Source organism: Symphalangus syndactylus, chromosome X, assembly GCF_028878055.3.
Source record: "Symphalangus syndactylus isolate Jambi chromosome X, NHGRI_mSymSyn1-v2.1_pri, whole genome shotgun sequence".
Lineage (NCBI taxonomy): Eukaryota > Metazoa > Chordata > Mammalia > Primates > Hylobatidae > Symphalangus > Symphalangus syndactylus.
In genome coordinates, this window is record NC_072447.2 from 112,451,325 (window position 1) to 112,466,115 (window position 14,791).

The 14,791-nt window shown below is 35.3% G+C and overlaps 1 protein-coding gene across 2 annotated transcripts in view; it reads left to right on the forward strand.

Annotated features, from left to right (window-relative positions):
• COL4A5 (collagen type IV alpha 5 chain) overlaps positions 1 to 14,791 on the forward strand; it is a 261,295-nt gene that overhangs the window by 96,126 nt on the left and 150,378 nt on the right. For both annotated transcript variants that reach the window (XM_055267729.2, XM_055267730.2), the window contains one exon: positions 13,575 to 13,634. In XM_055267729.2, the coding sequence (XP_055123704.1) occupies positions 13,575 to 13,634 (60 nt within the window). The remainder of the gene's footprint in view (positions 1 to 13,574; positions 13,635 to 14,791) is intronic.

Here is a 14,791-nt window from a genome sequence, read left to right on the forward strand (position 1 = left end):
CTTAGATGCAGTTGGTTTATAGTGTTGTTCAAGTCGTCTATTTCCTTGTTGATCTTGGGTCTCTCACTGTTCCACTCATTATTAAAAGTGGAGTATTGAAGTCCTCAACTATTTTTGAATTGTCTATTTCTTACTTCGATTCAGCCAGTTTTTGTTTCATGTATCTTGGTGTTCTGTTGTTGGATGTATCTGTGTTTATAATTGACATGGCTTCCTGTAGAATTGACCCTTTTATCATTATAAAATGCCTCTCTCTATCTCTAGAATTTTTTTGTTTTAGAATATGTTTTGTCTGTTATTAGTACATCTACTCTAGCTTCCTTAAGGTTGCTATTAGCATGATTGTATTTTTCAATCCTTGTAGTTTCAATCTTTTTGTATGTTTTAATCTAATGTGTTCTGTAGCTGCCATTGGATCTTGATTTTTTAATAAAGTCTGACAATCTCTGACTTTTGTTTGGCTTGTTTAATCCATGCACATTCAATGTTATTATTGATATAGTTGGATTTTTGTCCATAATTTCACTTTTTGTTTTCTATGTATCTCATGGTTTTTTGTTGTTGTTCTTCTGTTCCTCCTCTACTGCCTTCTTTTTTTAATTAAGTGAATATTTTCTAGTTTAATATTGCAGTTTCTTTAATGATTTTATTTAATGTATTTTTTGTTTGTTTTTCTTAATGGTTGCTTACCATGTAAATTATAACCTATTGGAGTTTACTTAAGATTTGTAGAGTTCTCTATTCTTACTGTCTTCTCTTACTCTAGGCAAAATTGCTGATACTGTTCCAGAGCTGGGAGCAGGAACAGTGTTCCCCTTCTTTTGGAGTAACACCCCTGCTTTATTAGCAGGGCACTAAGCAGGAAGAATAGCCTTTGATCTTCCTGGCTTGCCTCCTTCAGCATCATCTTCTGTTCTATGAGCAAGTTAGAGTGAGGGCAATCAGATCAAATACTCCTGGGCTGCCGTGCCTGGCTGGAGTAGAGCTTTTGCCTTATGAGTTAGGGCTGTGTAGACGACAAGAACCTAAGAACTGTCAGCTACTCTCACTTGGAACAGAGCTTCTATAACAGGAAACACAGGGTATGGGGAGATCAGAAATGCTGATGACCTGTTCCCTCCTGTGAGATACTGTAGTGCTTAACTGGGAGCTGGGAGGAGAAGGATCCCTGGTTTATGGATGCACCTACCTTGGGTGAAGCTTTTGTGAAGCTGAGCAAGGGAGGCATAGAAGGAAGGAGCAGGTCATAATGCCATAGATACCTGTTGTATATATCAAGATTTAACATATTGTTGAATGTTTCTTCATTGGCTGTATGTTCTTAGGGCAATATCCAGATACTTGAGTTTTTAAAACATAAATTTCACCACATATCATTGTTTTGCTAGGGAGATGGTCCACAGAGGTCCTCACACTGCCATTCACAAAGTCATCTCTCCCATGGCATGGCATTGACTTTTTCCCTTTCCTTTTCCTCTTTCTTTCTTCCTTTCTTCCTTTCTCTTTCTTTCTTCTTTCTTTTTTCTTTCTTCTTTCTTTTTTCTTTCCTCTTTCTGTCTTTTTTCTTTCGTCTTTCTTTCTTTCTCTCGCTCTCCCTTTCTTCCTTCCCTCCCTCCTTTCCTCCCTCCCTCCCTCCTTTCTTTCTTTCTTTCATTCTTTCGTTCTTTCCTCTCTTCCTTTCTTTTTCTTTCTTTCTTCCTCCTCCTCCTCCTCCTTCTTCTTTTCTTTTCTTTTCCTTTCCTTTCCTTTCTTCTTTTTTTTGACAGGGTCTTGCTCTGTTACACATACTGGAGTGCAGTGGAACAGTCATGGCTCACTGCAGCCTTAATCTCATAGGCTCAAGTGATCCTCCCTCCTCAGTCTCCCGAGTAGCTAAGACTACAGGTGCATGTCACCATGCCTGGTTAATGTTTAATTTTTTTTTTGTAGAGATAGGGGTCTCATCTTGTGTCCCAGGCTGGATGTGAACTCCCAGGCTCAAGTGGTCCTCCCACCTTGGCCTCCCAAATTGCTGGGATTACAGGAATGAGTCACCGCACCCAGCTGGCATTGACTTTTTGAAGAGTCTGTGCTAGTTGTTTTTATAATGTACCTTATTCCAAATTTGTCCCAAGTTGTGTCGATTTACACTTAATTACACTTAATGTAATTACTGATATATTTGTTTTATTTGTCTTGCATTTTAAGGTATCACTTTCTCTGTCTGCCTCTCTTTCATCTTCTTTTGGATGCATTAAGTATTGTGCCCCTCAATTACTTTGGGATTAATACTCTATTTATCTTTTTTAAAGGTTTACCCTAGAAATGACAATTTCTAGGTTGTATATGTATCAAAGTCCAAAGTAATCAATATCCTTACCAGTTTTCTACACAGTTACAAAGACCTTAAGAATGCTTTAACTTCTTTCACCCTATCTCACTTACATCATATTACCAGTGTGTATTTCTTTTAATTCTATATTTTAAATGCCACAGTATGAAAGAAATGCATGTCACCTACCAACCAGCCCAAGCTGAGGCCACCAAGGACAGCCCCACTCTTTCCAGTGGCAGAGTCTCAGCATGGCTGCTACCACCCCTCACCTGAATACTCCACCTGGATACTGAATATTACCCCTACCCCCACCTAACAGAGCTGGTGCTTGCACTCACCATTGGGGTCCTGAGCACAAGCTGCAGAGCCGAGCTTCTGCTCTGAGAGAGAACACATAGCCTGAGGTCCTGGGGATTATCTAACCCAATCCACCACTGTGGGCCCCAGTCCTCCTGGGGGCCTGAGGTTGGGCCTAAACTCCCAACCACTACCACTTCAGCTGGTACCTGCCTGTAAGCACCACATATGGACCTGGACACGGGCCTACCCAGCCCATTGCAGCTACTGTCAACATCAGTGCACACTGCTCAGGACCCAGACAATTGTCCGTCCACTGCTACTGCCATCACCCACACCACGCCAGCTGCCCAGGGACTGAAGAACCTGCTCACCCACCTGGTCCACTGCTGGCATTATCAGCATCCAAGCAAGACACCTGGAGGCCTAAGAATAGGCCCACTGACAACAGCCAACACCAGTGCCAGTGTAAAATGCTCTAGGGCACAAAGATGTGCATGCTCAGCCCACTGGTGCCACCACTGCAGCCTTAAGACTAGCTCACCTGTTGTTCCAGTCCTCAGCACAACTTCACTACAGCCTTCACTAATAACCATACCCTAACACACCAAGGAAACCATAAACACCACTAATGCTGTTTACAGCCAAAGAAATCATACAGAGACTATAGTACTATGAACAGAATCAAAGTCAAAGTACTATACACAGCCAATATCTTAGATACATCTTCAGAAAAATATCCTTCCCTGAAGAAATGACTGTTACACCAGATGCACAGTTACCAACACAAGGACACAAGAAATATGAAAAAGCAAGGAAATATGACACTTGCCAAAGAACACAATAATTCTACAACAATAGATCTTAATCAAAAAGACACTTTTGAAATTCCAGAGAAAGAATTCAAAATATCTATTTTAAAGAAGCTGGGTGAGATATAAGATAATTCCAAAAAACAATACAAATAAATCAAAACACAGTTAAGGATAAGAATGAACAATATTACTAAAGAGATAAGTATTTTTAAAAAGAATCAAATAGATTAGGTGGAATAAAGAATCTCAAAACTTGAAGTCAGTTCTTTTTAAATAAACCAGTCAGGTAGAAATAAAGAAGAATTTTTAAAAGAATAAGCAAAGCTTTGTGTCATTTGGGACAACATAAATTGATCAAATCTTAAAAATTATTGTTAGCCCCGAGGATGAAGAGACAAAGAAAGGATTAGAAAACCTATTTAAAGAATAGGTGAAAACTTCCCAAGTCTAGTGAGAGGTTTACACAATCAGACACAGGAGCCTCAGTGATCCCTAGGTAGATATAATGCAAAGAAATCTTCTCCATGGCACATTATAGTCAGAATGTCTAAAATCAAATATAAAGAGCAAATCCTGAAAACGGTAAAAGTGTCTAGTCACTTCTAAATGAAACCCTATCAAATTAACAGTGGATTGCTCAGCAGAAACCTTACAGGCCAGAAGAGAATGGGGATAAATATATTCAAAGTGCTGAAAGAAAAAAATTGCCAGGCAAGAATACTACATCCCTCAAAATTATCCTTCATCAATGAAGAAGAAATAAAAAATCTTTCACAGACAAGCAAATGCTGAGGGAATTCTTTATGACTAGACTGACCCTACAAAAAATGCTCAAGTGAGTCCTAAACCTGGAAGCAAAAGGACAATATTTAAGATAATGAAAGAACATGAAATTATAAAACTCACAGATAAAACGGTCAATCAAAGAAGGAAAAGAAAGGACTCAAGTGGTAACACTATAGCAACCTACCAAACCTCAAAAACAATTAAAAAGAGAAAAAGAGATAAACAATATATAAAACAACCAGAAAACCATTAACAAAATTACAGAAACAGAGCTTCACATATTAATAATAACCTTGAATGTAAATGGATTATATTTTCCACTTAAAATATATTAAATGGCTGAAAGAATTTTTAAAAAAACATGATGCTACTATATGCTACATATACAAAACTCACCCTAACAGTAAAGACACATATAGACTGAAAGTAAAGGGATGGAAAAAGATATTCCATACAAATGGGAAATAGTAGTAAGCAGGAATAGCTATATCTATATCAGATAAAAGAGAGTTTAAGTCAAGAACAGTTAAAAAAAAAAGGCAGAGAAGGTCATTATATAATGATAAATGGAACAATCCAGGAAGAAGATACAACAACTCCAAATATATATGCACCCCATACTGTAGCATCCAGGTTCATAAAGCAAATATTCTAAAGAGAGAAATAGATGACAATACAATCAAAGTGGGGGTTTCAACACTCCACTCTCAGCATTTAGACACATCATCTAGACAGAAAATCAACAAAGAAACATTGGATATAAATAGGGCTTCAGACCCAATAAACCTGACAGACATTTACAAAACATCCTACCCAACAACTGCAGGATATACATCCTGCAGTTATACATGGACCATTCTCCAGGGTAGATCATGTGTTAGGCCACAATATAAGTCTCAACAAATTTTAAAAATTGAAATAATATCAGTTTTCTTTTCAGACCACTTTGGAATAAAACTAGAAATCAATACAAAGAGGAAGATTGGAAACTCTGATAATACATGGAAATTAAATAACATGCTCCTGAGTGACCACTGGGTCAATGAAGAAATTATGATGGAAATTTAAAAATTTATTGAAGTGAAAATGTAAACACAACATACATATTCAGCAAAAATAGTGCTATGAGAGAAGTTTATAGCAATAAATGCCTACATTAAAAACAGAAAAATAAAAATTTAACAATCTAGCAATGCACCTCGAGGAACTAGAAAAGCAAGATCAAACCAAATCGAAAGTTAGCAGAAGAAAAAAAAAATAGCAAAGATCAGAGCAGAACTAAACAGAGACTACAAAAGCAAACATAAGGGATCAACAAAATGTAAAACTGCTTCTTTGAAAAGATACACAAAATTTGTAAATTGCTAGCTAGTCTAACCAAGAAAAGACCCAAATAAAATCAGAAATGAAAAAAAAGACATTACAATTGATATCACAAAAATACACATAATCATCAGAGATTATTATGGACAACTATACACTGACATACTGGAAATCCTAGAAGAAATGGATACATTCCTGGAAACATACTACTTACCAAGATTGAATCAGGAAGAAATAGAAAACCTGAACAGACCAGTAATGAGTAGCGAGATTGAATCAGTAATAAAAATTCTCCCTACGAAGAAAAGCCCAGGACCAGATGGATACACAGCCAAATTCTAACAATCATACAAGACAGAAATAATACCGATCCTCCTGAAGCTATTCCAGAAAATTCAAGGGTAGGAAATTCTCCCTAATTCATTCCTCGAGGAATCACCCTGATATGAAAATCAGACAAGGACTCAACCAAAAAAGAAAACTGCTGGCAAATATCTCTGGTGAAGATTGATTGAAAAACAATTTAAAAAATACTAGCAAATCAAATTCAACAGTACCTCAAAAATATAATACACATGGTCCATTGGGATTTATGGCAAGGAAGGCACAACCTTTGCAAATCAATAAATGTGATACATTACATCAATGGAATGAAGGATAAAACAATATGATCATCTCAATAGATGCAGAAAAGGCATTTGATAAAATTTAACATCCATTTGTGATTGAAACTCTCAATAAACTAGGCATAGAAGGAACATACCTTAACATAATAAAGGCCATATACTTCAAATCCACTGCAAACATCATATTAAATGAAGAAAAGCTGAAATCTTTTCCTCTGAAAACTGGAACAAGACAAGGATGCTGACTTTCACCACTCTTATTCAACATAGTACTGGAGGTCCTAGTAAGAGCAATCAAGCAAGTGAAAAATAAAAAAAGGCATCCAAATGGGAAAAGAAGCAGTCAAATTGCCCCTCATTACTGATATATCTATCTAGAGAAGCTTAAAGAATGAATTCAGTGAAGTTTCAGGATACAAAATCAATGTACAAAAATCAGTAGCCTTTCTATACACCAATAATGATCTAACCAGGAAAGAAATAAAGAAAGCAATTCCATTTACATTAGGTAAAATAAGTAAAATACATAGGAATAAATTTAACCAAGGATGATAGATTCTACAAGGAAACCTACAAAACACTGTTGAAAGAAATGCAGATGAAACAAACAAATGGAAAAATAGTTTATACTCATGGATCAGAAGAATTAATATTGTTAAAGTGATCATATTGCCCAAAGGAATCTATACATTCAACATAATCGCTATCAAAATACCAATGCCATTTTTTCACAGAATTAGAAAAAAAATCCTAAAATGTATATGAAACCAAAAAAGAGCCTGAATAGCCAGTGCAACCCTGACCTAAAAACAAAGCTGGAGGTATCACATTACCTGACTTCAAAATATATTACAAGGCTGTAGTAACCCAAACTGCATTATATTGTTATGAAAACATAGACCAATGGAACAGAATAGAGAACCCAGAAATAAAGCCACATCTTCATAGCCAATTGATCTTCAACAAAGCTGACAAGAACTTACACTGGGGAAAGGTAATTCTCTTCATTAAATCGTGCTGGAAAAATTGGATAGCCACATGTAGAAGAATGAAACTGGACCCGTATTTCTCACCATATACAAAAATTAACTCAGGATGAATTAAAGACTTAAATCTTCTTTTGCACAGGAAAAGAAACTATCAAGAGTAAACAGACAACCTACAGAATGGGAGAAAATATTTGTGAACTGTGCATCCAACAAAGGTCTAATATCCAGAATCTACAAGAACTTAAGCAATTCAACAAGCTAAAATTTTATGTAAATATAAGACCTGAAAATATGAAACTACTAGAAGAAATTCCAGGGGAAAGCTCTCCTGGACATTGGTCTAGGCAAAGAATTTGACTAAGACCTCAAAAGCACAGGCAACAAAAACAAAAATAGACAAATGGGGCTATATTAAATAAAAAGCTTCTGAACAAAAAACGAAATAATCAACAGAGGGAATAAACAACTTGTTGAATGGGAGACAATTTTTGCAAAGTATTTATCTGACAGGGGACTAATATTGAGAATACAAAAGGAACTCAAGCAACTCAACAGGAAACAAACAAACAAACAAAACAAAATAAAACTCCAATTAATCCCGTTTAAAGTAAGCAAAGGACCTGAATAGACATTTCTCAAAAAAAAGACATACAAATGGTATATGCAAAATGCTCAACATCGCTAATCATCAGAGAACTGCAGATGAAAACCACAATGAGATATCATCTTATCCCAGTCAAAATGGCTATTAATAAAAAGACAAAAAAACAACAGATGTTGGCAAGGATAAAAAAATAAGGGAATTCTTATATGCTGTTGTGAACATAATCTAGTACAGCCACCAGAAAACTGTATGGAGATTTAAAAGAAAGAAAAAGAGAAAGAGAGAGAGAGAAAGAGAAAGAAAGAAAGAAAAAAAACTAAACATAGAATCACCATACAACCCAGTAATTCCACTACTGGGTATCTATCCAAAGGTAAAGAAATCAATATATCAAAGAAATACCTACACTTGCCTGTTTACTGCAGCAGTATTCATAATCACAAAGATATGCAATTAACCTAAGTGTTTATCAACAGGTGAATGGATAAAGAAAATGTGGTACATATACATAATGGAACACTACTTAGCCATAACAACTAGTGAAATCATGTCATTTGCAGCAACATGGATGGAACTCGATGTCATTCTCTTAAGTGAAATAAGCCAGCCACAGATAGACAAATATTGCATGTTCTCACTTGTATGTGGGAGCTAAAATTTGACCATATGGAGGTAGAGAGTGGAAAGACAGAGAACAAAGACTGGGAAGGGTAAGTGGCAGGGAGGGGGAGGATGAAGAGAACTGAGTTTTTAGCATATTAAAGATGTCATTCCGTGGTCTTCTGGCTTTGATTATTGCTTCTGAGAACTAATCTGTAAATTAATTTTCACTCTCTTGAAGGCGGTCTGTCTTGTCTTTTTTGATGCTTTTAAGGCCTTTCCTTTACTTTTACGTTATGCAGTTATGTTCTGCTGCACCTAGTTTCAGGTTTTATTTTTATGCCATTGGATCTGCTTGGTTTCTTGAATCACAAATATCTGTAGATTTTTCTTGAGAAATCTTAGCCATTGTCTCTTTAGTATTGTCTTTATTCCCTCTTTCACCTCTTCAAGAATCCCAATTTCCTTTATGTTATTCTTCCTCACTCTTTCTTCCATGTCTCTTAATGATTATTTCACAGTTTCCATGTTTTATCTCTATACCACATTATATATAATTTCTTTTTAGCTTCACTAAGTCTTTTAACTTTATTCTGTCTCTCTTCAGCTCTATCTAGTCTGTTGTGAAGCCCATCCATTGAGTTTTAAATTTCAATTACTATAGCTTTTACTTCTAGAATTTATATTTTATTTCAATTAAGCTATGTCATTTTCATACAATTGCTGGCTCCCTTTATTATTTTTAAGTTAGAAAAATACTTTTATAATTGTAAAGATAGTTACTATATATTTTTTATCTGATAATTCCACTGTCTGAAATATTTAGTGAGTACTTTCTGTTGTCATATGTTTCTTTTGGTTTTTGCTTATGGTTTTTTTTCTTGTATGCTTAATGGTTTTTAATTAGGAAATCTCATCTTCCTTTAAAAAAATGATGCATTAGAATTATTTGAATTTTACTATGAAGGCATGTTTTTTTCTACGTAGAGTTTGTATGTATTTTTGCCTAGCCTCTAGAAGGCCAATGCAGTCAGAGTCCACTCAGGTAATGCTAATTTGGATTGCAAATCTGGCCAGTTTGTGGTGAGTTTTTTAAGGGTTTTTTTTCCTGTACTTCTCTGCTAAGCACCAAGAGATCTTTTCTTCCACCTCCCTGAGTGTGGGATTGTGAGGTACACCCTTACAGTAAAAGAAATTATAAAACAAAACCCGAAAATTATCCAAGTTTGGCAAATGTCCTCAGGGAAAAAAGTAGTTTCATTGGTCAGTTCATTTTTTGGTTTTCCCTAGATTTTGATTTGATAAATCCTATTGTGCTTCCCTTTGATGCTTTTAGGAAGTTTTTACTTTTTTCCAAGCATTTTTTTTTTAAGTAAGCATTTCAGTCTGGATACCTAACTAGCCACATTACTGGAATATTTCTTATTTCTCTCTGCCATTATTTTGTAGTATGTGTCTCCTTGGAACACCTGCATCAAAATTACTTAGAGATGTTTATTACAATTTCAGATTCTGCTATTCAACTTCAGGCTTACTGGAAGAATCTAGGATGGGTTGCTGGTATGTGAATTTTTGTGAGGTTCTTTAGGTGGCCCTAATTCATGCAGAATTTGTTTTTATTTGTACTTTTAAGTCTAATACCTGCTGTTTTAATTGTAGCAGCATAAGATCTAAATTTATTATTTTTATATTTATTCTAGCACCATATGTTGAAAAATTCATTTTCACATCTATTTGACATGTCAACTTTTATCATATGGTAGTTGTGTGTGTGTGTGTGCGCGTGTGCGTGCGTGTGTAGATCTGTTTCTGGCCTTCCTATTTTTGTTAACTGGATACCATACTATTTTAATTATTGTAGTGTTGTGATGTGTTTTACTGTGTGATAATACAAAACTTTCCTTACTCATTTATTACTTTCTGTCACAATAAAAATTTAAAATATTACTGTAGTTTTATCATTTTCTTGCTTCTTTCATCTTCAGTGATTTTGAAGAATTAGTTTTTTTCATACGAACTTAGCCTTTTAGACTGAGGTACTTAATGTTCATCATACTTCTTCGCCCCAATCGATTTTATATTTTAATCATGCTTAGCATGGCAATTTTTCCTCTAGGTAGCTTTCTGTCTATCCTTCCAAGTCCAGGTATTCACTTTCTCCACAGAGCCTTTGTCAATACTTTCAGGCTCAAGAGAACTGTTTTTCTTAACTTTGATAGCAATTATTGACTATACCACTCATTTTTACCTGGCAAATCCTACAGAATCACAGAGAGTGAAATCTGGAAGCTACCTAAGGAGATCATATTGTCTATGTATGCCATTTTACAAATGAGAAAACAGCCCAAGAGTATGGAAATGATTTGTCCATGGTCAAATGATTCAACTTCTGAAGTAAACTTATGATATACCGCTGTATCATTATTCCATTGTATTTTGATGTTCTTTTCATATGCCCTGAAAATACCTAGTTACTTAAAAAATAAAATACCTAGTTACTTAAAAAAACAAAAAACCTAGATTGGAAGTTCCTTAAAGGCAGCACCTACATCTACTTTTGTACAACTCATAGAACTATTATTGTGCTTGTGTTTATTAGACACCTAATCAATATTAATAGATGTTGGTAAAAAAACAAACTGTTCCATTAACCAAATGTCAAACTGGGGCTCCTTGTGGGCGCCACTGTTATAACTGTATAGAAAGTGGCATCTAGTGGTTGGTGTGCGTATTACAATTGCCTGTTTTGTTTTAACCTATGAGTACCAGTCATTCTTATAAACTAGGTGAAATAAATAGAATATAAATTAAAATTTCAAATTGAATTTAAACACATTTATCTATAATTCACAACTGTTTTAATCCGTGTTCTCTCTAAGGTAAAGCTATATGTTAATAGAAAATTGTAAAAAATTATACAAAATTACTTGTAAAATGACATGCGAGAGTATTTAAGGCTTTGCTTGTTTATAAATTATATTAGGAGTTAGGGGCTATTGTTGGATACTGAGAAGTCAAAATGCAATTATAAACACAGGTCACATAAAAACTTGTTCATATCAATGAAATCCTGTCAGGCTATTGCTTTGCATTATTTTTAGGAGCTTAATTTGTATTTAAAAGAAGAAGATCTCTCAATAAAGGCTGAAAATGGAAAGCTACAGTGTCTTCTACTCGCAACAACAAAAACCCATGCACATATATTCACATATAAAGTTCAGATATGCATTTCAATGTCAGATGTTAATTATTCTTACATTAACAGCCATTCGGGGTTATCACTACTCTTTACCTCTCCATTAATGCATGAGTGTTGACAATATGCACAATTTAATTCAGGGACTACGACTGTTGACGGTTACTGTCTTGTGAATCAGTATCTTCTTGTGAAATGGTATCTTCTAAATTTTATAAAATCCATAGTCTGGAACTTAAAACTTATGTTTGTACAAAAATATTATATATTTTTAATTAACCTCTGTTTCCTGCACATTGTAATACAATTTTTTGTAGATGGGTTCATCCTTCCCATTAGAGAGCAATGATAGACTTTGTACTTCTACCTGCACCTAACATAACATAGTGGCTGTCACATAACCGGTGATCAATAAGTATTTCTTGAATTAGTTACATATGTTGGAGGGAGCTGTGTGTTACTCATCTTAGAAGTCTAGTGCCTAACAATTTTTCTGGCCTCCAGTAATATTCAATTCATGTTTGATATGAGTAAGTCTGAATAAGCCTATTTAATCTGTAGTGTAGTTAGCGTAAAATACTAAAATCAGTATATAACCCCCAAACATCTATGAATAATAAATAATAGTGGCATAACAGATTTTCTGTTTGAAGTGTCAGGAGCATAGCTTTCACTGGAGCAGCCTCTTGTGTGAGTGAGAGATTACTCCAACATCAAGACATTGTAGTTTGCTCTTATAATCAGGAAAAGAGGTTTCAGCATGAAGGTGACTTCTAGTTGCAGCTGAGTTAGTTAGAAGTTCTGATCAGAAGGATAAGGTCAGTACTTTCAAAAGGGCTGAGGAGCGTACTTTGGTAGTGACTACAGTAAAGGAAATCATGGAATGTTGAGCAGCAGGCTAAGGTATTTTATATCAAAGGCCCTCAAGGTTGTTCGGCATTATTTGGTATTTATGTCACATGAAGGTTTCAGTAACTCAGTCTGATATCTGTCTGATGAAAAGAATGCCACCTCCTTGTAAATAAACACTGAGCTAACCGTGTATATTAAACTAACTTGTTTTTCTAAGCAGTTCATTTTCTAAAAGTAAAGTATAGTACTGAATGGCAGAAGTCACATACTGTATTCTTTTCCTCTATAGGTTTTCTATTAGAGGAGGATATTTTTCTGGCTTGAGGACCTCAATTCCTAATATGATTCAATGCCTGTGTAGAACATCTAGACTGTGGGAGCAGCATTTATGGTAAAGCTGTTAGAGACTGAGCTATTATTAGCAATGAAGGAGTAGGAGCAAAGAAAAGAAAGGAAGGTGGTAAAAGATAGTGTTATATATTTTATGCTCCATCATTGCTCATGAATGGAGAGAAACAAGTGACTTGAAGTGGTAGGCATTGTTGTCTAGTTGCCAAGGTCATTGCTAATACAGAGTGAGAGGTAATTTTTTACAAGCAATGTTAGAAGTTAAAAAGGAGAGTTCCTGAGAGTTTGGACATGTGGCAAATCATATTACAGGGAAGTTGTATGAATTTCTTTTCCATTTTTAACATATTTTGGATTGTGCATACTGTCAACACTCATGCATTAATGAAGAGGTAAAGGGTAGTGATAACCCCAAATGGCTGTTAATGTAAGAATAATTAACTTTGAGATGTATGTCTGTACTTTATATGTGAATATATGTGCATGGGTTTTTGTTGTTGTAAGTAGAAGATGGTGTAGCTTTCGATCTTTAGCCTTTATTGAGAGATGTCTCATTTTTAATGTCTTGTAAAATGATATTTTTCACTTTAAAATTATAAAAATTATGTTTGCTCATTTTGAAAAGTTCAGACAGAAGTGCATATAATAAAAGGTGAAAGCTTCCTGAGACGTAACTGTTATTTGCAATTTCGTATATCTTTTCAGATATTTTTCTAGTATTTATCTTACAAGTTTGGATTGTTGATTTCAGTTGAGCTGTAAGTCAGAGTCTGATTTTTGGGTTCATATTTAATGATTTTTTTCCCTCTTTCTTTTCCTTATAGGCTTGCTATGGGTGTTCTCCAGGATCAAAGTGTGACTGCAGTGGCATAAAAGGGGAAAAGGTGAGGTCTTAGACTGGCATTTGAAAATTTAGTAAAGCCAGTAAACTAATGTTTTTAATAAATTTTTTTTAAAAAACAGAGCTTCTATCTCAGTACTTAAGTAAGTGAAATGAATCCTATTGTACTGCTTATTTTAGAGAGCTTATAAGGATTAGATTATATTTTAGGGTCAGCAAAGATTTTCTGTAAAAGGCCATATAGCAAACATTTTAGGATTTATGGGACACATCAGTTTCTGTCACATATTCTTAACTTATTTATATAAATAGACCTTTGAAAGTGACTAAAAAGTATTCTTAGCTCTTGGATCATAGAACATGAGCCTCTTGGGGTCTGGATCAGGACCCTTTTCCTGTAACATATTTCTGGCGACCACAGAAGGGACTATAGTGCAGAAACCCTAGCCCAATGGCTACTTTTGGGTAAGTGTTGGGGTCCTTTAATATCTGCATTTGGCCTGAGAGCTATAATCTGCCAAACTCTGATTGGTCTTGTTGAAGGCACTGACTTACTTAATAGGCAAAGACAGGGGAAAAACACTTAAGAAGGAAACTGAACATTTATCAAGCTACTAATCTCTGCCAGATACCAGACAATTTCATGTATTTTTGTCTAGTCTATGCAGGTTAATAATAGATGAACCTCTTTTTTTTTTTTTTTTTTTTTTGAGACACGTCTTGCTCTGTCACCCAGGCTGGAGTGCAGTGTCACAATCAAGGCTCACTGCAACCTCCGCCTCATGGGTTCAAGCAGTTCTCGTGCATCAGCCTCCCAAGTAGCTGGGATTGCAGGCATGCACCATCATGCCTGGCTTATTTTTGTATTTTTAGTAGAGATGGGGTTTCGCCATGTTGTCTAGGCTGGTCTCGAACTCCTGGCCTCCAGTGATCTGCTCACCTCAGCAGGGGATTCCAGGCGTGAGCCACCATGCCCAGCTGAATGTTAATTTCTATGTTACTTTTTCCACAGCAGCATCTCCTATTGTACAGATACTATGATTACAAAGTATTGGTGAAGATTATATAGCATAAGCCTAAGCACTGTCAGTGAATGACATTAATATTATCAAATAAAAAAAGGATAGCGAATTATAGCCTAAAGAGAGTTATACTAGGAGATGGGATCATACTCTTGTCTCCACTCTTTGGGGCTCAATA